The sequence below is a fragment of the Homalodisca vitripennis genome, chromosome 6 (genome assembly GCF_021130785.1).
Source record: "Homalodisca vitripennis isolate AUS2020 chromosome 6, UT_GWSS_2.1, whole genome shotgun sequence".
NCBI classification, from domain to species: domain Eukaryota; kingdom Metazoa; phylum Arthropoda; class Insecta; order Hemiptera; family Cicadellidae; genus Homalodisca; species Homalodisca vitripennis.
In genome coordinates this window covers 118432256-118459035 of record NC_060212.1, presented here as the reverse complement: position 1 = coordinate 118459035, position 26780 = coordinate 118432256, and the positions used below count along the sequence as shown (strand labels likewise).

The 26780-nt window shown below is 34.6% G+C and overlaps 1 protein-coding gene across 2 annotated transcripts; it reads left to right on the top strand.

Annotated features, from left to right (window-relative positions):
- The first annotated feature begins 1215 nt into the window (after nucleotides 1-1215).
- LOC124364813 (serine/threonine-protein phosphatase 2A activator-like) lies at nucleotides 1216-25812 on the top strand. 2 transcript variants are annotated; one of them, XM_046820587.1, is made up of 8 exons: nucleotides 1216-1453; nucleotides 7280-7395; nucleotides 8407-8610; nucleotides 12339-12556; nucleotides 14811-14935; nucleotides 18502-18602; nucleotides 20056-20163; nucleotides 25464-25812. In XM_046820587.1, the coding sequence occupies exons 1-8, from the start codon at nucleotides 1429-1431 to the stop codon at nucleotides 25668-25670; spliced, it is 1104 nt and encodes a 367-aa protein (XP_046676543.1). In that variant the 5' UTR covers nucleotides 1216-1428; the 3' UTR covers nucleotides 25671-25812. The 2 variants fall into 2 exon arrangements, with proteins under 2 accessions (XP_046676543.1, XP_046676544.1); XM_046820588.1 differs by lacking the exon at nucleotides 1216-1453 and adding an exon at nucleotides 3697-3730.
- The last annotated feature ends 968 nt before the right edge of the window (nucleotides 25813-26780 follow it).

The window sequence follows — 26780 nt, the reverse complement described above, 5'->3', positions numbered from 1 at the left end:
TAATAGTCAATAAGTATATTCTTTTGGCTATTAAAACATGGATAAATATATTTGTTTAGATACTAAGATTATCCAACAAAATAAAAGATCCATTATTTCAGTAATATCGTTTATTCTTGTTAGGATAAATTAGATTTTATTCCCTACTCTATGTCGTGGATCAAATTAATTGAAAACGTGAATGAGGATTTGGGGTCGGCGGGGTGCGGATGAACGTGGTCAGTTCTATAACTTAGTGATGGGGCAATTGGCTACTTTTTGCAACTGACTAGTGACTAGTTGACTACATGCAAACATCGACTAGACTATTCGTGAAAACAGGACTAGTTTTTCTTGTCTTGACTTAAAAAGAAGTCTATTGTTGCCAATGGTAATTCTAGTCGTCAGCTGTAATTGCCCTTATAGTTCAACACTATTTGGAACTACCTTTAGCTGGTAGATAAAAAACCCCTCTCCCTTACTGTGAGAAATTAAAAACATTTAATTTAAGATACTTATTTATTACTTGCAAAAAAGTACATATTTTTGCTAGCAACGTCAGCTCCTTTTAAACGACTTTTTCAATTGCCGGACAAGTTGTAGACAATTGCAACAAGCCGATAGAACGAGTAGACATGTCCCAAAATATTTTAATAAAATCTTGCTTTTACATTTTATTACGAAATAAAAAATAATATAATTTAAATCAATGATGTAGCCTACTCTAAATTGAATACAAGGGAACTTTGTTATTTATTATTGACAAACACAAGTATCGTGTTAATAAAACTTGGCCATTTCCTTTAAAATTCCTAATTTATACTTTTAATTATGACGGTTATAAACTTTGGTAGGTAGAAAAACTAACGGCTAAATTTATACTAAATTAAACAAGTTGATTTATGTACGATATCCTGTTGTGATATCTGAATGGCACCATTACTAGCAAATAAAAAAGTTTACATCTTTACTTTAAAGTATAAATAACTAGTCGTCAGTCGACTAAATTTACTAGTCGTCAATGTTTTAAGCATAAGCTCTAGCAAAACGCTACAGTACATTGAAAACGCAATGTGATTCATATTACTAAAACTAAGATAAGTCAAATCAACCAACTTACTAGTCGATTATTTTGGGCACTAGTCGAATAAACAGGTAGTCGACTAGTCGTTTAGCTCAGCACTACACTATAACTCCATGTTGTACTTTATTTTTCTCTATCCCATTCCCAACCCCTCAAAGCACCAAAGTATCTGGATTCTGGAATGGGAATACTAGCATTATCTATCTTCGGAATAGTCTTTGAACTTTGAAATGAAGATTTTGAAGGAAGAGGCTATGTTTATCAATGAATAGTCATGATCTCATTATCTAAACAATAAATCTGTTCTGTAAGAAATAGTTAAATACATTATCTTGAAGAATTGTTTAAGTTTTTCGCTGACTTCAATGGTTTCAAATATGGTAACACTAGGTTAGTTATTTTTATTTAGGTAAATCCATGACACAGCTTAGACTGTATCAGTGCTTGTTGATGTATAGGAAACTGTTTACTATATTATTCCTGGATAGGTTGCTAGTGTTAAATTCAGCCCTAGATATTAAGGCAAACTAACCTTAGATTAGAATGTCAAATTTAATTTTGAAGAAGACTTCCTTAAGGCTATGAAAGTGGGAGGTTGCACAACTTCTGATATCTAATAACTCCTAATTTTATTTAATCCCCATAGTGTTAATTTCACATCATGATCTAAAACTCAAAAAAATAAGTAAGCAGGTTGGTGGAAACAGTAAATTAAGGGTATTTACTTACAATACCGTGACCATGAAAAATGGACTTTTTTTCATGGGTTGGGCATTTATAGCCAAGTATTATTATCACAGGTGCATATAAACTGGGGGGAAAGTATATCATTGTATTATATTGATGCCTTTCGGCCATTATTGCATTAAGGATGGAAAATAACCGACAAAATTTTGTCGAACAACACTTGGCGGGTTAAGGATCAGGGGCATCACGTGATTTGGGATTCGACTTTTGCAAGCTCGAGTTAATTTTTTTTCTAAAAGAGCAAGCAGTGCGCAGCGGGGCAGGCATCGTTGACAGGATTAACGTCATCATTTCAGTAAAATTGCCAGAGGTACTGTCAAAAACAGAGTTTTCAGAGGATTTCAAAAATCGTAACTCCTTTGACTTTCGTTGCCGACAAATTTTTTCTTCACTATTGTTTTCAGGAAAAATTGTAGTTTTCAGGAAAAAAAAATTTAACATACCTTTCCATGGTCACGATTTTGTAAATTGATACCAAATTAAGTTTTAATTAGTGTATGTACAGACTTGGGGAGTTGAATTTTCAATAAATTCACCTCTGTAACCTGAATTAACTTAAGCCAGTTCACAACTGCTTTAGTAAACAAGACGGTACTTTGGGATTATACCGACCACACCCAGACATGAATCGTTATTTCACATTTCGTTTCTACTGATTACTAGATTAGCGTAGAACAATATTTCGTCAATATAAAACAGGAATTGTCTTATCGCAAACACCTCCCCATCCTCAGACAGAGGTCAAAGTCGAGCGTCTAGTAGATAACGTGATTGCAGAGTCTCGCCGCCCGTTCAGCTGGTGCATCGCTTTGTTGTACTTCCGTGTTTTACCTCTACATTTCTCCAAACACAAAAATTCAACAAAAACAAACATTTACCAAACTAAACTTTTTATTAAAAAAACACTCAAAACTTGTTTTTTATTCTTGATCACATTCCGCCACCCAAAATGCGAGTGCCTCCGGCCATCAGCGCGGGCTTCGGCAGCACCTTCGGTGCTGCCCCGTGCTGATGTCGACGAAAGAAAAACATCCCTCGAGATAGTACCTATCAGTAAAATATCAAATTCTAGAGGGGCTAATCAGAAATATAAATTGAATTGTAATGGAAAGGCAATGATGTACCGTGCAAATCACGTGATGCCGCGCGGCCTGCCGTAATCAGGATTCTCGAGAAAGATAAGATAACAGCGACAACAATACCGATCACAATACCTGGAAATGCTTGTAAGTTTGTAATTGAAGAGTTGTTTTTTCGTTCTATCATGTTTGTTTCTATAAATTTCTATTTTTGTGTTCTTCATACTGGTGTGGTCGGTATAATCCCAAAGTACCAACAAGACTAATATTTGCTAAGCAAACTTTCATATTATTATTACTTGTTATTATAATATCTTCCTACACCTCTTACCACTGGCAGTAAATTTACCTGTATACTGTGCAGTGTTTTTGTATTGAATGCTTTGTGATTGTTATCGTATTACAAATAAATAATTCTGAACTTACGGCCCGTAGTGGTGAAATACAAATTTTGTGTTATAAACTTATTGCTATTGTCCTCCTGAATAAAATATAGGCTAATGTTTCTAGGGTTCAAATGACAAATATTGAAGTTATAGGCCTATAACATTACAAGTGGAGCTACTTTTCTCATGTGAAGTAATATTTCATTGTTCTATGAGTGCATGTGGTCTTTTTATGATCATAAGTCAACCTCGTATTGGTTGCTACTGACGTCACATGTTACGCTATCTTTGAATACGTAAAATAACAATGTTGAAATCAGGGAATTTTAAGTCCCAAACAAAAGACGTTTTTGTTACTTTAGACCTTCATAACAGCCTGACACAAATGCCTCCGGCCATCAGCACGGACTACAGCAGTAACTTCTGATGGCAACATATGAAAATCATCCCTCGAGGTAGTACCTATCACTAAAATAACAAATTCTAAATGATCTAATCACAGATAGCTCCGGCCATTTCTGCTTTACAGGAAATGCAACTTCAATAAATAAATATTGTAAATTTACCTAACTGAACTATAACTTTCTACTATCCTTTTTGTTCAGTAGGATGATAGCTATAGGTTAATAATGATGAAATTTTGTTTCTGGTGTGGATAAAATTAAGTTTTAAAATAATGCATAAAAGTTTAACTACACTTTCAACAAATGAATAATTGTATAAAAAACAAACATAACTTTAATAAATAAGCAAAAATAATCTACCATAACTTCTTATGTATATACTATCTACTTACATCACATGCTAGCTTCAGATCACATAAAAATAGCTTTCCTCAATTTAAAAATAACACACAATTACACAACAAACTTAAAAAAAAAAAAAAAAAAAAAAAAACGGTGACCAATTAAAAAGGAATAGATTAATTATCTAATATTTTAATTGCTCATCTAATCCACAATTAAATAGGTAAATAACTTTCAAAACTAATTTATGGTATTAAAGTAATGCGAATATTGGACGCCATTGTTATCTAAGAGGCAGTGAAGGCTACTGTACGAGACACTTGTTGATGCTCTTCTTCTTCTAGGGGGTGGCCTATTGCCATGCACTTGGGCCTCAAGGGCCTTTTGTGCAACCCGGAAGCACACCATGAGGCCAACCAGTCTACGGCTTCTGCAGTTCTACAAACCGCTGAAAATAACCGATCAGGTCCTCCTGAGGAAATTCGCCACCGAAGATGGCGTACTGGTTCCTTGCTATTGTAGGGCAGCCAAAGAGTAGGTGTTCTGCAGTTTCCTCCTGCTTGTCACACATTCTACAGAGCGGATCCTCCCTAAGGATACCGACTCTGTAAAGATGCTTTCTCAGGTGACCATGTCTCGTAATCAGATCCATAACCTGAGAAGATACCGATCTACTTAGTGAGAGGTCAGATGCCACTCTGGAGGAAGACAACTGTTGAGTCCATTCTGCTCATCCTCAGACCCGTATGCAGCCTCCACCTTCTCTCATGTTCAGTGTGAACCCATTCTGGGACAGCCCCAAAGGATTCACACCTAGAAATGCTACAGAACAGTTCAGGCCCCATCATATTGGACGCTGAGCCCAAGTTAGCCAAGAAATTTGTTCCCAGAGATCCCCTCATGACCAGGAACCCAACAAACATTAACATTCTGGTAAGGGAAGAAAGGACGTGATAGCAATCCCAGACAAGTTTGGAGTTGAATACATAAGAGTCCAACGCCTTCAATGCTGCCTGACTAATCGTGCCTGGCAATGTGAAAATGCTAATCGTCTTACTCCCATATCGCAGACGAAGATTCTCATAAGCACACTCCATAATGGTTCTTCTTCCTGAAAGACTGTGAGATAAGGACCCATAGCTCCCTACATGGTACCTCACACCCACCGTGGGCAGTGTCATTACTGATGATGAGTCTTGAGTGTTTGAGTACAACCCAGAAACCAAGTACCAGAGCATGGAGTGGCACACTTCAACCTCTCCAAGGCAAGAATGGCAAAGTCAAAAATCAAGCATGCTGATCTATTTTTGATATTCACAGAATCGTCCACAAAGAGTTTCTACCTCAATGCCAAACAGTCAATCAAAACTTTTACCAGAAAAAATTTCTCACAAGCATATTCCATAATGGATGTGCCTGAAAAACTGTGGGATAATCCCTGCATGGCCTCACCCCCACAATCCCAGCGCCTGTGCCACTTTTTGTTTTAGAGCTATCTGTAAACCATTCAAGTTCCGCTAGTGGAAGAAGTTTCTTTCCCTCCAACCGTTGATGCTCTGACCACTGAACACTCATATAAACTATTGGGGGCATACAACACTGAAAATCGTAGATAACAGGAACCACGGTATACAAATATAATTACACATTTACATTTAAATTATTAAAAAACTATTATTTGTGATTTGCACCCCCTAAAACCATGTACATTTTGTTTAGAAGGACGAGCAGAATATGTTGAAATTTAATTGGCTACTCTGGCCATTAACTTCACTGATACTAACAAATGTATTGTTTATAAAAATGCACATCTAAGTTTAATTTTATGCTAGTAGGTGGGTTTAAACAATCTGTTAGCATAGGATATCTTAATGTTTTTGCCATGGTTAAGGATGGTTTGGAGTTTTGATAGTAATATATTCAAGCGCTGAAATAACCATATGATCATTATTTTGGCTTTATGATCAAATTTTTACTTGTCTTACTGAATACAACTGTGTATGGTTTTATGTGGTGCAGATAAGAAATAGATAAATTATTAAAAGTGGAATTACATATCTTTTTGTTTTGGAGCAGCATTCCGTAGTTCTATTCGTGCATATTGCATCACAAGATCTGTGTTTGGGTCAGGAGTCACTCTTTTATTGGTAGTAGTTGTCATAATCCATAGTGCCATATTTTGCGTATAAAAACAATATTTGTGAATATAGGGAATTTTGACCTTAAAGAACTAACTTGTGTGTTGTATGCCATGTTAAATCAACACATTTTAAATAAAAATGTTACCTCAATATTTTAGATTTTTCTAAAATTATGTTTAGGTCTACACTACTCATATTGAGTATGCTACTAAGACTAAGAAATATACCAAATTGTACATTTTGATCTCAAACTATTTCAATATACCGCTATGTAAAGTTTCCAAAAGCTTGCCAAAAAGTCATGAATAGATGTTTTTTTAAATGCTGTAGCAGCTCTTCTACTTGACCATGAGAGCTGGGAGATGTGGTGTCATTTTGCAGCATTTGTATGCTCTTTCTAGTGATTTACACTAGAACAAAACGTGGGCTATAATGAAAAATTTGTTGTCATAGTATACTATTTATAGTTATTAAGTATAGAATTTTTATTGTATTTTTTGTTTCAAAAAGTACGTAATTTAAAATAGGGTACTCGAAAATTATATATTATTGCAGGTCTATACTGTAAGTTCGTATGGTTCATTCAAACTTAAAAGTAACAAATATAATTTTAAATGCACAAAATTACAGTGTATATTTGACACACATAATACTCATTGTGGCCAATTAGTTTAAGTAGTTACCGTTTTTTATGTACACATCTACAACTGTTATATATGTCTGTACCATAGCGAGTCTTCAATGATTTTTTCTTGTGAAAGAGTTAATGGCTGGACAGGAGCTTAAGTTATTAATAGCAATGCTTCACCACCACCACTTCAACCAAAAGTCCATTAACAATTATATTTAAAGATAAACAGACAAATTAATAAAGGAAGTCCTCTTTTCTTCAAACAAGTTAGGTTTAGTCAACCATTAACGTTTTAGTAAAAAAAAAATAATGAAGTTCATTTAGATATTACTCCAAAATATTTTAAGTACTTAATCGTTTAGAAGGTAATAGTTGTGAAATTTGTAAAGTGAACAGCATTGAAATTGTTTGAACAATTAAAATAAAATAGTTAAGCAGTGAATTATAGCAATGTTTCATAATGTGTAATAAAACATGTCTGTGTAGGCACAATGGATAGTTCAAAGTGTTTGTCTCCTGAAACCCACGAGTTCCGTGTCCCTCAACGCGGCGTTACCACAATGGAGGCCATGGAGACGTGGCTGAAGTCCGAAGCTTACCTGGTGGGTTTGTACACTACACACCAATTTTAATATGTAGTATTGTAATGCTATGGAAGTTTCTTAGAGAAAACTATCATGAATATGAAAGTTTGTATGTCTGGATAGGTGAACTTTTGGAGCCAATCTACAAGAAAAACATAGGCATATTAAAAAAATATGTAAAAACCATAACATAAAGCTAACGAAATGTTAAATTTTAATTATAATTTAATGACTAAATATGAACATCCAAAAATAAAGCATAGGTACAGTAAAATTAAATCAATTTAGTATCCTATAGTTCGGCACGCTTGGTAATCCGGTCTTTTGGAAAAAGTAACATTTTTTTCAATTAAAATAGTTGTACTTGTGATAAAGATAACTTTCTACCTATTGTTTTAATTTTGTACAACTTCATGGAGTTATGAACTGTGAAACATTTCTTCGGTTATGGCTGGCTGCCAGATGTTATTTAGAAAGACAAAGAGAGAAGTAAAACCAATGTCAATAAAAATATACTGCTCCTATTGGTGATTCCCCTGCTTTCTCCTCCACAGCTGTTTACAACCCTCTGTCTGTCACCTACCAATTTTACTCTGTACAAATGAAGTCCAGACTACAAGAGATCATGCCTTGTATCGTAAACTTCCGTTAATCCAGCACGGTCAGGACTTGAGGTGTGCCAAATATTTGGCCAGATTATTGGATATATTTCAGAGAAATAGTTGAGCGAAACTCAGTCAAGTACGAGCGCACGCTCATCCCTGTTTATTACAGCTTTCAAACTTTCCATAAGCGATAACAAACTTTAAACAAAGAAAAAGTTATATATATTATATATTAGAAACCCAACACTTTTAAGTTAATATAGAAAATCATTTCAGAGATTTCCACTTAGTGAGTGTTTGTACTTTATAAGGAGACAAGTGATGTATTTATAATGAATTTTGTTTAAAGTGGATGTAGAATATTTCATTTAAAATCAAATATTTTTCCAGTATATTAGATTTTCTTTACTTATATTGTAAACAGGAGTATGTTGGGTTCGTGACGGCAATGAACCAGGAGGTGAAGGGAAAGGCACTGACAATAGATTGCCACCAGTCAGAGGTAACCAAAGGTCTTTTGGTTCTTCTTGAGAAGCTGGACACTTGGATCACCGAAACACCGCCTATCCAGCAACCACAGCGCTTCGGCAATAAGGCGTTCAAGACATGGTACACGAAGGTCAAAGAGGTATAGGACAGTAGTCCTTACAGAAAGTAATTTTGTTTATTGTTTTAAAAAACAGTTTTTCTCAATTTGGTTCATTGTTTTTGTGTATTCTACTATTGGTAGTGAGGCCTATGGCAAAATTGGTTAACACGTTCACAACGTCAGCGGTTTTCCAGACTTTTTTAATTGCCATCGAATCTTTTAATAATAATGGCAAAAAGCCGTAATCTGTTATTTTATGTTTTTTTTTATAACAAGAAAGGTATGTAGTCTTCGCAATTTTCACAAAAACAATTATTTATTATATTTTTTTCTTTTATAAAAATTAAGCAATCGTACGCCCGAGGGGCTACATGATAGTCTGAGGTATTTATTTAAGCCTGGGATCCCATAGCAACAAATCACTAAGACAAGCTAATAATAAAAATGCAACAATGAAATGCATAGCAACGTGTAACCCATTGGGCACACAACGCACTTTACATGAGACCTGTGTGTACCTTATAGGATACACGATGGCAATTGTGAAAGATCGTGTCACACATTCATTACAATATAGTTTTCACGCTTGCAAGAATTTTGAGTAGACTATTGTTCATTTCGAGTGGACTAAACTTAATTTTTAATATTCCTAAATCTGTTTGTTCGACCATATTGAGTGCCTAAAATAGGCTGTCGGATCAAAGCATCCCAATTTAATTTATAATGTAATAAAAAATTATTTCTCTTTTTAAACAGCACTACTGTGAATCATGAAAGTTATGATCCATTGTTGTAATAAACTGTTATTGGTCACCAAAACATACAAATACTACTCACAAATAAGAAACAACTTCTGTTTGGTAGAATAAAAAGAGCTGTGTGAACCAGCTGATTCGTCACAGCACGCACAGCTGGTGTAGTATGGGTAAACTTTCAAATCACTTTCTACAGGGTCTGTTCAATAAGTATCGGGACTGGTTCCAAAACTCAAAATTTATTGCATGTATGATTACAATATTACTTAATAATTTTCTAAATACATTCCTCCTGCATCGATACACTTAATTCGGCACGTCTGCCACTTGTAAAATGCATGCTGGACGTCCGGACGTTTCCGGAATGCTGTTGATAACCTTTGTCATCGCCTCTTGAACTGCCTCGATGTAGTCGAAGCGATGCTCTTGTGCTCCCTTTTCATTTGCGGAAACAAGAAAAAGTCTGTCACGCTGAATTTCGCCAACAGCACCGTGGCACGGCACATTGTCATTGGTAAAGTTTCCAGTGGTTGGTCAACAATTTTGCAGGCGAGACTTGCACATAAAATGCAGCATTTACGGTTGTTCCAGTGGGCACGAACACCTTGTGAACAATGCCACATTGGTTAGAAAAAACTTTGGTTTGGTTTTTGATTCCTTCATCCAAATTTTTTTGGACTTGGAGACCCCTGCGTGTGCCATTCTGAACTTTGACATTTTCTTTTCGGATCATACACAAAAACCCATGATTCATTCATTTCTGGTAATAACATTGTGGACAAAATCTTAATCTTTTGAGATGCAGTCCTAAATTTCTTGTAAAATTTCCACCCTCAACAGATTTTGTTCCGCTCTCAAACTTTTGTCACCAGCTTCACGCACACTTTCCTCATCGCAAAATCGTCTGTTACAATGGTGTGGGTAGTTCCAACTGAAAGGTCAGTTTCCTCACTAATAAGGGCGATGGTTAAGTGCCTGACTGAGTTGGTTTTGGCTGACTTAGAACCAAGGCAGAGTTGCAGACATGCCTTCCAGACACTCCAGATAATGACTGTTACTGCGCTATACATCCAAGAAGTTATCATGTATGCACACCAGAAGAATCTCAAAACTGGAAAGGACCTTCATCACTACAACACAAGTTATGCAACAAACTACACTCTACCCATACACCGCACAGCACTTTTCGAGGAGAAACCAACCTACATTGGGCGAAAGCTATGGAACCATCTACCACAACCATTAAGAGAGCTTCAGGGTAACGCTTTTAAAAAAGCACTCCATGACTTGCTTGTTGGACAGCCTTTCTACACCATTGACGAATTCTTGAACCAAGACTGGAGGCCTCAACTGGAACTCAACAATCGCTCTCAAATGTGACGCATCATCTGACTCAAAAATTATTTTTCCAAAACAAGTTTATCTAATTTCTGACTCTATTACTGTTCTTGATGAATATGCTAATAAAGAAGTTTGTCTATTGTCTAGTCCAAAACTGTTTTCACTTAGGCCACCTGAGCATCAGTTCGAGCAGTTGTCAGGCGTCCTATGCGTTGATCCTCTGATGAGCTCCTAGCCTTCCTTAAACATGTGCCGCTCAAAAACTCTTGTGCAGCTTAAGGTATCATTCACATAAGCCTGTTTAATGAGTTCAAGGGTCTCGGATGAAGATTTCTCTAGTTTAAAGCAAAACTTTACACCATAGCGTTGCTTGATGGTCCGCTCCATGCTGGCGCGATGACACCATAAAACATCACACATCACAAAAATCCACCTCCTACCTTAATGCATGCCCGCAGTTAAATGAATTAAAGTGCACCTGAGTGGTGGGGGACCCCTATACCGAGGCCAACCAGTCGGACCACCATCCATCGCTCCGTTTAGGATACATCAAACCAATCACAATACTTATTGAACAGACTCTTATAAATCTGATACATCATAGTCAAAAGCACTATTTCCAAGTCCACAATTAGTAGACATCATGAAATGTGAAACAAAATTAATAATATAATATTACACTGCAACCACACCCCAACTAACAACATACAAATCGCGCGTTACTAGCATACCTCAATAAGGTGGGAAACAGAAACGAACTGTAAGTCAACGTTGACTCCGATCCACACGCCATGATCACGAAATAAGAACTGTCCCACTAGACAGCTGAGCTGACACTGTGCAATAGTACAGACAATAGCAACAACCCGTCTGCATTGTTATTGTTTTGCTTGCTATTACTATAGTTTACAACCTATGTTTTGTGAGTAAATACAATGAATTGTGACAATATTGAATACAATGAAGTGCTAAAAGAGTTACTCATATTTTCAAGTGAAAGTGAAAGTGAAAATTTATTCCCAGATGACACAGATAATGATTCTGATTTTACTACTGATGGACTTGTTGACATTGTTTTTTGCTCAAAAAACAAATATCAGCATAATAGTAATAAAAAATTTTATTCTTATGTTTTATAAATAATTGGTTTATTACAAAACTTAGAACTGTAGTTTTTTTTCAGCTTCTGATAAAGATTTTGATGATGGCCATGGAACAATTGGGTTAGACTCCCACACAATTTTAAACATAAATGGATTTCAATTGTAAATATTTCTAGCTATAGTGACAGTAATTAAAATACTGAATACAGTAAATAATAATGAGAAATATATTTCTGTTATAGAATAGTACATAGTGATGTTTTTTGATCAAATTTTTTATTTTGTTCAAAAAACATTGCTTTTAAGTTTAAAAACAAAACTTTCTGTTTAAAAATATTTATGCATCAGCATTTGTGTAGAAAGAAGAACTCAGCTTAAAAAATGTAAGACCCATGGTTTTCTCAAAATGGGTTAAAAAGTTATATTTATTTTAAAAAATCATTAAAACGGGTGGCAGTGTAAGAAAGTTGTCAAAATTAGGAGGCGGCAGTGAAAGTGTTAAGTATATTTAAAAATAATCTTACCACTTTCCTTGAGATATCCTGCAAATAACCAACATCGGTTCCAGAATGCGCTGGATTTGTTACAAGAAGCCTTGCCTCCACTGTTCTACCGGGCTATCCCTGAGATCAAGGAGTACCTGGTGGAAAGCTTCGGTAACTCCACCAGGATAGATTACGGCACCGGCCACGAGATGAGCTTCTGTATGTTTCTCTGCTGTCTCTTCAAGATCGGAGCATTTGTGGCTGCGGACAATTTGGCCGTCGTCTGTAAGGTCTTTAACAGGTATCTTTTGGGAGTGGTTTCATTGAATTCAATAATTTTAAGTAATTATACAGGTAAGACCTGTATATACATGAAAGACTTTTTTAATACTGAAATTATAACCATTGAAACTAAAGAGATGTTAAACTAAATACAATAACTCAATATTAAAAACCGAAGTAATTGAAATATTATTTAAAATAATTAATTATTAATAAAACGTACACAATGTGTCAAAATTTATAGTGATTATGCTTGTAACTGTAGGTGTAATTTTGTTTTCAAAATATTTTTACACAGTAAAAAGACCTAGACGTAAAGTATTAAATTAATAGCTTTTATTAATTTTCTAAAGTTAGTTTCATTTGAAGAAAATTTGAAAATTATTAAATAGTTTACAACCAAGGTATGTGATATTATTTTCATAAAGTTCCATTATGTGGACTGGTATTTAACAATTTCTTGTATTAGAATTTTGTGTTTTACTAACATTAAAAGAGTGGAATGTTGCCATATGTAGTTTATTATTTTGCCTTTCACTAAGAATTATATTATCATGATCGTCAAATAATTTTATATAAACTAAATAATTTTGTTTACATATTATTTTAAGTATGTTATGGTAAAATTTTACATTATATTCAGTTATAGTTAATTTACTCTATATGATATGAGGTTGGTGGAACAGAGAGAGCTTGACAGCCCTAACTCCTCCTCCTTTAATAAAGGCATTTTTTATTTTATTTAAATAAAATTAATGTATAGATATATTATGTGCTACTAACAGTCATGACACAAAGATCTTTAAAATGTTCCCCGACAGAATCATTACATTTGAGATCCTATGTAGTAATTTTTACGTTTTTGCAAAATCAAAATTCTGTGTATATTTTTCTTGGAGATGTCGCCATTTACACTAATATAAACTATATATTTGAGTGAATATAAGCAAAATAAATTGCTTTCACAGTAATCTTATACTCTGTCTGAAAAGAGCCATGGCCCCTTAATGATTATAGTCCTTTACATACACTCATACCTTCAATTGCCATGCTGTGAGAGTCAGTAACTCGTAACGGCATTTACAGCAATTTTTATTTTAATGTATTTAAATACTTTTTAGAAAGTATATTATCTTCATGAAAAATAATGAAAATTACTCTTAAGATAATATTAATGAGATGTGTTAAAGTAGCAGAGTGACGATTTTAATATAGTCCTATACGTTTCAGTTTTAGCTTTATTATTTTATAAGCATATAGAATTAGGGCTCATTTTCTTTATTTTGGTATGGAAATTATATGTATAATAATATTCAGTTAGTATAATAAGAATTAACAGAAGAATATTTACTATTACTAGCCAATGCACATTTGGAACCCAGTCTATGATTCTGAGAACAGACTGACTTTTAGGGCTGATAATGTGCGTGCAAGAGTGGTTGGATCCACAAGGGCTTGTAACCCTTCAGAGCCCACAGTCCCTGGATAGAGTAAAAGTCACAAAGTTGTGCCATTTTATTTATAGAGCGTAATATCCAGATATTAGTATTTTTGCCATAAAGTTATCGGTTTATAGATTTCAATGTAAATATCCATAGACTAGACCTAAGAATTTATTATGGTGACTTCTTGTATAATAGTCTCTTGAAAAGTAATTTAAGTGAAATTTAGCCTTTTAGGATTTTTTATGGAGATTTTTTTATTAAAATTAATATAGTTGTCTTTTACACAAGAAGTTACTTATCTTCCAAATATTTATGAATGGTTGTTTTTAGTTCATCTAGACTCTAGAGTATCAGCAGTGATTTTCAAATTAACATCATAAGTATAGAGGCAAAGATTATTTTATAGCATTTCCAGTAATAACGAGTGGAAGTCCTCTGATGTAACATCATAAGTATAGAGGCAAACATTATTTTATAGCATTACCAGTAATAACGTGTGGAAGTCCTCTGATGTAACATAACTTTATGGACAATCCTGTAAGAATTGTATAATGTTCCTGACAGGAAAATTTACATTACTTATATTTGTTTTGTTCAAGACAATATAGTTTGGATTTAAAAGTAGCTGAAAGATCAAATTTAGATAAATTGACATTTTTTTGCTATCTTTGCTTTCATAATTCAAAGGAGTGTATCACAGTGAAATAAAAATAAAAAGTAATGTATCCGTTTTGAATAGATGTACCTGGAACATTGTAGAGTCTTTAATTAAATGTTAGTAAATCTTGAATTTCTGTTTAGTAGTAAAGTAAATGTTGTTCTCCACAGATACATGGTTCTGGTACGTCGCCTGCAGACCGTCTACAAGATGGAACCAGCTGGTAGTCGGGGTGTCTGGGCCCTAGATGATTTCCAGTTTATCCCTTTCATCTGGGGGAGTTCTCAGCTTATTGGTGAGACAAAATGCATCTTCTGGTGTGTCCTCTTCATCTTTATCAGTACATGTTTGTTCAAAATTATTCTTTAGTTATCTTTACCCCTTTGTTGTTCATAGAAGTGGAATGATTCTACAAAGTTTGTATTCTGTTTTTATTTGTAATTCCGAACTTGGTTCTAATTATGGTATTAGATTTGATTATAGAATTGAATCTCATTGTTTGTAACTTTCAATGTAAACAATATCTATTAACCACAATATCAGTTATGGTACACGTTTAAACTGAACATTTTGTGATTTGTCCGTTTCTACAGTCAGTTCACAGTTTCTATTTTGGAAAAGAGCAGGAAACGGGAACCGAGGCTGTGAAATGTTGATCCAGTCAAAGTCAAAATATACTTTGTCAATAAGTGATAACATACTTTATATTTGAATAGACTCAAGACAAATAACTATGATGAATTAGGAATAAAGATATACCGAACTTTTTGTGATAAGAAACGTTTTCAATAACTTCTATAGATTCTAACGATTTATATTTTGCATAATTTCTTATTTTATGTTCTTAACATAGAGTACCTAGGGATATTCTGAAAGCGAGTATAGCTTTTTCTCATTTAAATGTTGCATCATTGTGTATTTCAATTTATTCTAGGTTGGCTCCCTTTTTATTTCATTTGGAAACTGTGTAAAGAATTTTACAGCCATGTAACAAGTTTTATTTTTGTAAAACTTCAAGCTATGTCTATCTCCAAAGCTACTTACTTCTGATATTGTAGCTGTGTTTTATTCAAAATAGAACTTCATTAAGATATTCTTTGACATTCTTTATTATTTTCATAACATAGAAACTATAAACCATAAGTTAAGCTTTGCAAATGAGTGTTTACGGTAATTGAATATTTTAAACCTCTTATGGTTCTTTTTGTTTAGAAAGAATTTTATCTAAATTATATTTAGAAGTGGCTAAATCATATATTTTTTTATATTTGCCATAATGTATAAATTCCTGACAACATTGCACTTACATTCTCAACATAATTTGTATAAAATAAATTACCATCAATTTGTTTTTCATACAAAGGTTGTCTAATTTGTTGTAGCTAACGAATTCTGATCAATTGTTATATCCAGAATAAGTTCTTTTTTGTTTTGCCTTGTTGAAAAATAGCTGGATGAACACCATATGGCATTATGGTTTGAAATGAAATTGTAGCTTTTCCAGAAGTTGACATGCAACTCAAGGCAACATTTTTTGGCATGACAATTTACAAAATCTTTCATGGACTCAGCATGTTGACAACCTTTGCTAGAAATAAATCACCAGCCTCTTCGTCATCAAAAGAATTCACCATATCAGTGATTTAAGACTGCATAGACAATCAGTGCAGCTGATCAGAATGATAACAGCACATGAGGGAACGAACCAGCAAGTGTTGTTATGTAATTCCAGTCGTCCACCTGTCGTTACCTCTCTGCTGCCTGTAGGAAACTTTGCACGCGATCTTGTTTGTGCTATATGTTTGTGTTGTATACGTGTTAGTGGTATTTATTTGTATGTACAATGTGTTGTGTTGTGTAATTTTTAATTTTATGACAAAGCCATCTACCACCATGTTACTGAGATCTGGAGATTAATGTTAACCTTCGAAACATGTTACCATAACCATTAAGACCACATGAATTTGGATTGAAGTGACAGTAGGATATAAAACCTATTTTACTTTTAGTCATTATAATCGATTCTGAGCTAACCACAATGAATTATAAGAACTTATTATGCCCTTTTTGAGTCCCATCTGAGGTACAGCATTGCTATATGGGGAGGCACTACAGTCACTAACCTACAGAGACTTCTCCGGATCCAGAAGAAAGTAATAAGAACTCTTAAAGGCCTGAGACCTAAGGACAGCTGTCGTGAAGGCTTCAAGGACCTTCGCAACTTGACAGTTGTGATTATGTTTTCCGATAGCAATGGATTCCCTCGGGGAACAGATGTACCAACACCAGTGCAGCACTCGACATGCTGACAACTACATCTTGCCAACACACCATCTATCACTGTATACATGGGACGGAAAATTTACAACCTGCTGCTAGCCGAGATAAAGACTCAAAAGGGGAAGAACCTAAAGATGGTACTGAACAAATGGCTGGTGATCAGGCCGTTCTACACACTAAGAAAATATCAATATAGTACACATGACCATCTTAGACATCAAGAAAGCTTAGTTCAACTTATATTTTGTAAATTTGTAACTTTAACATTGTATTTTTGATGCCAATACATTCTCTAAAAAATTGTAAATAAAAAGAATTTGACTGATTAAATTTCTTTGGGAAGCTGGTCCATTGTTCATGGTAAATTATCCAATGTTTAAAATAATGAATTTAAAATTAAATAATTAAAAGTTTTTTCTTGTAGCGTAATTGGCCACACATTGAGTTAAGTGAATAAAAAAAGTTAATGGTTAGAGGAATTAATAAAAAGTAATAGCATTATATTGAAACGAAATGAATAAACAACATAAATTATGGAAATTAACATAAATTATGAATAAATTATTGCTAATTATTCTAAGTTGCAGCAAAACGTCTCTCTTCTTTAGGTGTTGTAAATCTTAAGCGTAAGGTCAAGCATACACAAAAATTGAAAACTAATTAATATTTTATGATGAACTAGTCTAAATAAAAGTCCGCCTCCTATCGAGATCCATGGGGAAATATTTAGAGTACTAATCTGAAGTCATGTCCCAACAGAAGAAGGTGAGAGCAGCTCTGAACCAGCCTCTCCAGTCAAAACAGACAGGGGTGGCACACCCTTGTTGTGGCTAGCAAGAACCTTTAACACTTCAATTCCAATAGTCATCTCCCGCATTAGACTAGACCTATTGAACTACCCTTGCACCCCAGAATCTCAACATTTAGGGTTAGTTTTGTGCCGCTCCAGGACATCCATAAGGTTGCCCAGATCTAAGGGACACATCGGTGTTTGCTCTGCCCAGTGGTAGGTTCAACTGGAAGGTATAAACCAGCCAGAAGTGAACCCTGCTGGGTAGAGCTATCGGTTAGAAAGCCACAGCCTTACCGCTACACTACGTTTTGGGACTTCCACCAGAATTGAACATCGTTTGTCAAACTATAGGGTGCTCCAGCCCACCATTTCTCCTACAGACACACACAATCCAAAATAAGTTAGTGATTCACTTTTTAGCTAATTCTGAGCAAAAATAATGTAATGACTGAACAGTTTTGCGACCTGCCAACAAACAAACTGATAACGTTCAGAGTTGGATAGGACACCCAGTACATAGACTTACAGTGGAGCACGGAAAAGCCAACAGCTGTCTCTGTGGCAAACCTCAGCCATTCTGTGGCATCAGAAGCACAGACAGAACAGTCTAACGTTACATGTACAAGCTCAACATTGAAGCCCAAAATTCTCAAGTGCTGCTGAGTCTTCAAAGGAGCTGTTATCCAATGTGTTCGAGATCAATATTGTAATGGTGTTTATAACAGTCAAGAGATGTCATGTTTTCCATTTAAATTCATTACAACAAATGTTTTTTTTATTTGTTGCAGATCATCCAAGAATAGAACCACGTTCATTTCTACAGGAAGATATTGTCAAAAATTTTGCCAAGGACTACATGTTTTTAGGCTGTATAAAATACATAAATGAGGTATGTTGCTTTTGGGGATATACAATTTTAGATATAACAGTTGTGATTGTTTTACTTGTAGTATCGACTTAATAGATAGATCGTGTATCAGAAATAATCCACTATCCCAGTTATTGTTAGATATTATTTCAGAGCCAAAATAAAGTTGTAAATTTAAGAAAAACTGTAAATTTAACAAAGATAATGTTTTTTTTTATAATTTGTACAAAATATAGTGAAAGACAGTGGGTAATTTTAAATAAATACAAAATTGTTGTAGATATTTGCTATTGTTATATATAATTATTTTTTAGTAAAGAAACTATGTGATAAATGTTAAATGCTCTCTTTTTAGCTGGGAAACTTAGTAATATGAGATTATAAAAATAATTAGCAACCAAAAACACAGTGCCATACATACCAAAATTGTGCATTTTACTAGATGTTATATGTCAAACTTGTTATGTGGAACAAAATTTTACTGATTTTTATTGTGAACCAGTCATGCAGTTTGTGTTTTGTTACGGTGATTTTGTTAGTACAGTACACTCTCAGAAATCTGGATCGCACTAGTCCGAACTCTTTAAAGTCCGGATCGATTATCACAGAATAATTACAGTGATAAATTATTAAATGATCTTTGAGTTTTAGGTTGATATGTATAGTGTTCTATTGACTTTAAATAATTTGGTAATAAATTAAAATTCTGTTCCACATATTGTGGTGTTTTACAAAATAATTGCAAATTATGCTGTTACATACAGCCATATTATTTTTATTTCTTGTGTTATATTAATAAGTATCACTATTTAATTCAATATCATTTGCTCTAATTTTTACAGATATTATAATTGTGTATTATAAATATATACACTCTTAACCATAATGATTCTTAATTCTGAAAACTAATTTTTCAATAAGAATCATTCCAATCTAGGTTTAGAAAAATGTTTATTGCTTTTTGTTCTTAATAACCAATATTGAATTTAAATTTTTCACTGATATTGAACCCATTCACGCAAGTAATGAAAATAATATGTGAATGAAAGTGTGTGAAATACAGTGATATGAGAGCATCATAAGTAGAGTTTTGATATTCTGTTCCGAGAATATAGATGTACAGGAAACTCAAGCTTGATGGTTGTGCTCAGAAATAGTATTGTAAGATGTGCCTCAAGCATAACAGTTAAAGGGTTACGCAAACTCCTGTATCTAGTGTTACCACTGAGAATGATTATCAACTGTACCAGATGTGCATAAGTGTTTTGAACTGATCATAACAATTTCATCATCTTTTTAATTAGTCTTCTTAAAAATGAGATTTTCTGGGATATTTGTTCATAAACGATTCTCCCACTTGTGGAGAAAATTTATATTTAATTTGAGCTGATTGAATTGATAAAATAATCACGAATAAATTTCAGTTAGAGTGCCACGAATTATTTGATAGTTGAATAAATGTCTGTATCTGTAGGTGAAGACAGGGCCATTTGCAGAACACTCGAACCAGCTGTGGAACATCAGTGGGGTAGGCTACTGGGCCAAGGTCAACGATGGCCTCATTAAAATGTATAAGGCCGAGGTAAGTTGATTCTTTGAGTATTTGTACATTCAGAAGAAAGTTAGTTTTTTTTTATTTGTGTACCAAAGTAGAGGTCTGGTTTGTATTTGTAATGCAATATAATTTATTTACATTATGTCTTACTCCCATGGTCATTTATACAAAAAGAGGATTGAGCCTCAGTAACTCATTCCTTCCAGTGAGTCCTATCTTCTGCCTCTCTCTTATATAGTAACTACTACTTCCCAGTGGTTCCTATCTTCTGTCTCTCTAATCTTATAACTCATCCTTTCCTGAGGCCTTTCTAAATCTGTAATGTATTTTGTAACTTGATATTTAATTTCATGATCATTGTCTGAGCCTTCCTTGTGAATTTCTTTCATGTTGATTTTCTCTTTTAAGTTTTTCTTAAGACAGTCTCCAAGTTTTCCCAATTTGCTATTTAAATTGTATTCATCTGCTTTTTCATGACTGAAATATTTTTTTAATTATTAATCTTTACTGTGTTGGTTCTTAAATTTACCCATGTTATAAGTTAAAAAAATAAATAAGTTAATCTGATTTTTTTATCACTGAACGATGGTAAGTGTCCGGATAAATCCTGTTTTTTTTTTCACAATCCTTCCATCGTCAAAAACAAACTTCAAAAAAAAAATATTTAATAATACTTTGCCTGATAGTAATCCTATTTCAAAATCTATAGCACAATACACAGTTGGCCGCTTTATAGAAACTGGTAGTGTTAGGGATTGTGTCAGACCTAGAAAACCAATTACTGACACAGACAAAGATGGCTAATTAGACATTCTTCAGTCTTTAATTGAAAATCCAAATGAATCAGTTAGGTCTGCATCACAATCTCATGGAAATCTCATAAATCAGTTCGCAAAGTTTTAAAGAAGTCTGGTTTCAAACTGTTGCAGCAACTGAGCTGAGACGATTTTGATCATCGGATGGAATTCTGTGAAAGTATTATGTAGAATTGACAAAGCTAAATGCTTTTGGACGATATTGTATTCTCAGATGAGTCAATTTTTGTGTTGGATGGCCATGTTAACAGGAATAACTGCCGGTATTGGGATAATGTTAACCCACATTGGTGTTAGTGTCACAGACAAAATCCCCAAAATGTTAACATCTGGGCAGGTATGAAACATAATTTAACTATAGGACCATTCTTCATTGATGGAATTTAAATGCCAACAAGTATCAAGATGAGATTGAGGCTGACTTCCAAACATATTTTTTTCCAGCAAGACGGAGCACTGTTGCACTATGGTGTTCAAGTGATGCAATACTTAGATACAGTATTCCCACACAGCCAGGTTGAAAGGCATGGAGCAATTGAGTGGTCAGCTCGTTCCGTGACCTTACTCCGCTTCACTACTTTTTTATAGGGCTACCTCAAAGACAAAGTTTATGAAACTCAGCCTGCATATCTGATTGAACTCAGACAGGATAGCACAGGAAGCTCAATCTATTCGATGAGAATACATTCAAACTGCAGTAGCCTCCTTTTATAACCGGTTAGCACATTGCCAGATGAGCAGATGGGAACATTTTGAATACCTACTTTAAAATTAGTTCACTAAAATAAGTATTCTCTTCAACTTGTAACAGGTACAGTTTTAGTTATTTCGTATGTACAATGTATTAACCAATTTTTTAACTTTAAACAGCAATTTCTTCTGACTGGATCAACCTTTTGAAGTCCGGTTTGCAGCATTGTTTTCAGTTCAACTAGATCTTTAAAATGATGTATAATTCAACATAGGTTCTCATTAAAAGTTTTCTTCTTAACCTCGGTGGACTGTAACCCAAAGAAACTCAGGACACTTTGTCATCTGATGATCCGGTAGAAGCTTGGGAGTTAGGAGGTTTTCTAAAAAACCAGATTGAAATATGCCCACCTTTATTCCCTCAGTTACTTAATTGGAAGACGGTTTTGGGAGGTCTAGATTGCTCCTTGTGTGTACCCTGTTGCCATTCTTCATTCCTCGTCTTTTTTTCTCAGATGTGCCTCCAGAGTGGAGCCATCTGTGAGGTCTTTTTAGCTTGCCCTCACTTTGTTTAAATATTATTAAATGTTAATAAAAACACAAAAGTGGAGTTTTTGGACTGAAGATGAAACCTTTGGTTTCGAAAGGCCTCGTCCAAAAAAAAATAAAAATAAAAATAAACAATTTGGAAAAAGTAGTGTTTTTATTAACATTTAATAATATTTAAAGAATTTTCCAATTGCTCCAAGAGTCTACAAACTCACTTTGTTTGTTGAGCCATATGTACTGCTCTTTGGTGATTGGCTTTAAAGCCAATTCCCTGGCTTCTTCTTAGGAATTCTCATGTCTCTGAAATCATGTCATTCTTTTCCTGGAAGCATCACACAATTTAGGGCCCTCCAGGGCAAGTCTTTCAGCTTGTGCTCTCTGTTCCCTTTTGTCTTCCAGTATGGCGTCCTCTTCAGATGTACCAACTTGTACTAAGTCAAGGGATCCAGGACTTCTTCTAGTAAGTTCCTTCTGTCTCCTTAGATTGTTCTGGATATCAAGGGCCAGATATGCTCATTACTAGTCCCTCTGTTTTTCGTGAACTTTCATCCACATTTTGAGAGTTGCTGAAGTTATTTGGTTTGGTTTTTGGTTTTCATCGTTACTCATAGTGTTTCCACAAGTAGCGGAGAACTAAAAGTCACGCTATGCAGTGCTCTGCTATACCTGGAGAAGGCTGTGTTTGAACTGGAGGCCAAAAGGTATCCAGAGTCGCATGCCCTTGACCATGCAGCCCTCAGCATATGCTGCTCCACCTTGGCTTGGAAAGCAGGGAAAAATAAATCAAGTATAGAAAAGAAAATTAGAAGGCAGGTTTTTGGAAGAATGTTATCTAGATAGATGGAATGGACCAAAAAGAAACTGAGTGAGTGATAGATAATAAGAAAGAAACCACACAGTCCCCCAGATGCGTGCGCACAGAAATAAAGCCCTACATGATGAGGGAAGGTGGCTGTGATAGTGCTTCTTGGACATACTGACTGCTTATGTTGGAGTATGAAGACTCCGCCACTTTGTATCTGAAAAAAAGTAGCATATGAAACATTAGAATACAATAGAATGTTTTAATAATCATCAAAATCTGTTTGTTCACACCCTATTAGAACGTTTCTTAATCTTCTTGAGACATTTCATTAATAATACGTTTACTCACCTGAATATAAGGAATGACCGATAAAATAATGGAGGATGTTAAGGAGACACAAATTTGTATTCAAGTCAGCCAAAAGTTCTAGAATTATATGAGACCAGTGAAGGATAAGATTCTACTGTGTATTCCTACGTTCAAAAATTGAAGACAAAACATTTCCACATTAGGTAAGTGAATACATTAGAGACTTGATATGGCAAGATAGGGAAAAATCAGCCATATCAGAACACAGCATTAAGACCAAACATACGCCATACCCAGTGTTTTGTCATATGGCACTGCATTTATTATGAAAGTTTTATTGTCTAGAACATTTTTATACAAAATATTTAAAGGATTTGCAAAAGAAAGTTACTGGAATAGTTGAGAACATGCATTGGTGTAATTGAAGAAGGTATGCTACAACTTATCCAGTCTTGGGTTGCTAACCGCTGATTGTGTTTGTCATCAGAACTGCAATTTTTTCCATTTACTGAAGTTAATCCTATGCTCTCGAAGGCAGTATTTATAATTTGTCCTTGGAACTCGTATGGCCAGCTCTACTGGCCACCGCCATTTTGTCAGAAGCATGAATTAATTTTTGCCATAATGTTATCTCAGCTTGTATGTCCAGCTGTACTGGCCAAGATATAATACATCTATAGCTCCTAAGGCCAGCACCACTGACCACTAAACATAGCAGTTATTTTCCAATATTCTCTTATGTTTTATAATGAATGGTGAGTGATGAAACCTATTTTAAAGTAATTTTTAAGTAAAGCAGTGTTACAGTTTTGTTTTGAAAAGTTAATAGTTCATATTATTTTATGTTTGTTTATAAAAGATTAATAAATAATTTAGGAGTTTATACCACATAAGTACACACATACACACACAGGAATCCATACAAGAAGAAGAACATACACCCATGCAATTTTGATAACTTACAATAAACATATATTATATAAATCAATAGATTTTAAAATTAAGAAAAACTAGCAACCTATTTTAGAGTTAAAATTAACATAAAACAAATTATCATACATATAAGATAGAAACACATAAACTATTGTAAAATTGAATCATCAGATAAAATAAAGTAATTTCTTAAGACCAAATACCACAGAATACATTAAATCTTAATATCAAGGAGATTGTTAAGCAAAGTAAGTTTACAACACCTGGAGTTATAAAGTGAATTTAGACCAGCTGGTGACTTTACAATAATGGAATTTTATTCTTTTAGGGTGATGGCTTAATAGGAGACTGAGAAGAAGCATTTCTCATCAAAGTTAATAAACATTTGAGTTATTAAATACAGTAATACTCTATTATTTGTATTAAATTGGTGAATCTCGATTTTTGAATCCAAGAACAGAAAAGACATTTACTAGATGATGAACACTTGAATATTGATGACAACCAGAACTCTCAGATCTGCAAAGATTACTACTACCAGTATTAAATCTACACTAAGCCGACAAGGATGATTGGAATATGAATAAGTATCAATGGAACATACAAAGTAAAACTGGATTTGAACTCAAGTAAGATTTACCCAATTTATGATTCCAAATTTTTCAAAGTTTAAACCCATTTTTGTATAAATTCAAATTTAACATGTACCTCAATTTTTCCTATGTTGGATATAATTTTTTTATGTGCCCACTGGCAGTATAATCCACAAAACCCTGTATGCGACAAATAAACTCAATAGCAATTATTGTAAATCAAACGTTTATTTATTTATATCAATAGCTAGTTGCAAGGGCAAAGTACGGGTTAAATAAATAAATAAAACAAAAAAATACAATTTAACAGCAGTAAATTTTAAATTAGTCTATAATTCTTCTATAAAGACTGAGTGCAGCCATCTGTACTGATCATATGTGTTGCGAGGACAAACTATGGCAAAACTAACCCAAGCTGTCTGCAACCTTGGTATGGTTAGTGCTGCGGGCCTTTCGAGCGTAATGGTTAAAGGTCTAGGGTTCACAACAAATTCAGCTTCTAAACAATAAAAGATTTAATTGTGTAGAGTAAGTCCGTGTAATAGTAGAATCTAATTAAATTTATGTTTCAAGATAATAAAATATTTTAATGTAAGCCTAGTTAAAAAACAACTTTTTTGACTGTTATACCAGGTGCTGGCAAAATTCCCAGTGATTCAACATGTTCTGTTTGGGAGCTTGCTTCCACTGACAGTTGCCTCGATGCCAGTGTCGGACCTAGCGGGCAGGCGGGCCAAGCTCAGCAGAGAGAGTCTCCCAAAGCCACCTGACGGGTTCTCCAAGCCAAGCATCGTGAGCAACAAAGAACCAAACAGTTCATCCAAAGAAGATAGCCAGTGATTGGACTGAGAACATCAACCACATTTTATTCATCAGTTATTGTAAAAATGTGTCAATGTGTATTTTGTTTCATTGTTAATTGAAATTTGTACCATATTTATTTATGGAAGAATGTAAATATAGGATTATATTCTAATTTTTATGAACAGCTTTATCTATTGAGTCACTTATCCTTTATGTTGAAAATCACAACGTATCTGGTTATACCCTGCACAAAACGTTATGTCATTGTGATAGCGTAAACAATAAATCGATGTACTGTTGTGAAACAAAAATACATAGTTTAGGGACTTTATTATATTGAATGACAGAATAATCAATATTCTAGATTTCTCTGCGGCTGATATTCTCAACCATGTTATTGTACAGAACCTTGGTGTCCATTGGTGCGATGCGTTTCACCTAGACTTTCAGTGGTCTGTTGAGGGTGCTAGCTGGTACCCCTCGGAGTCCACCTCGTGGTAAGAGGTGGAAGGAAGAGGAAAGAGCAGAGAGCTTCCTTGGAGAAGAGGATGGAACTTCTCAACTTCTTTAAGTATGGCAGTGTGAGTGGGGGGTAACAGTTAGAAGAGATGCATGAACCAAACGGCTTATTCCAGATGCCCTGGTGTTGTTGAGAAGCCAAGTCTCCTGGATACAATGATATCAGATGTGTGATAGATGGGTCTTGAGGACTTCTGTTTTCTTTATTGGCTCTACGTCTCTGTGGTTAACCTGTCTGTCGTCTGGTGGCCAACCTTGGAGACCAGGATGACGATAGCTAGTCTGGCTAGCATCCAAAGGTTGGTTTGCCTTGCTATCACTGTGGCCTTTCCAAGCGCGCCAGGCATGGTTTTAAACTGCGGTCTTAGCTCGCCCCCTGGACATTGTAATCAGGACTATGGTCAGGAGAAGTGCCTACTGTCTTCAACAGGAGGGGCTTTGGTAAAACTGTAAAATTAGCATCCTGATTCAGGGGCTGTGATGTCCCTGAATCAGAATGTCTGATGTCTGATCAGATGCCTCAAAGATTTTCTTTCCACTCAACCCAAGGGTGTGATATCTTCTAGGGAGGCTTGGTCGGAGGGAGAGAAGAAACCTCTTCCATCAGCGGAGCTTGCATGGTTTACG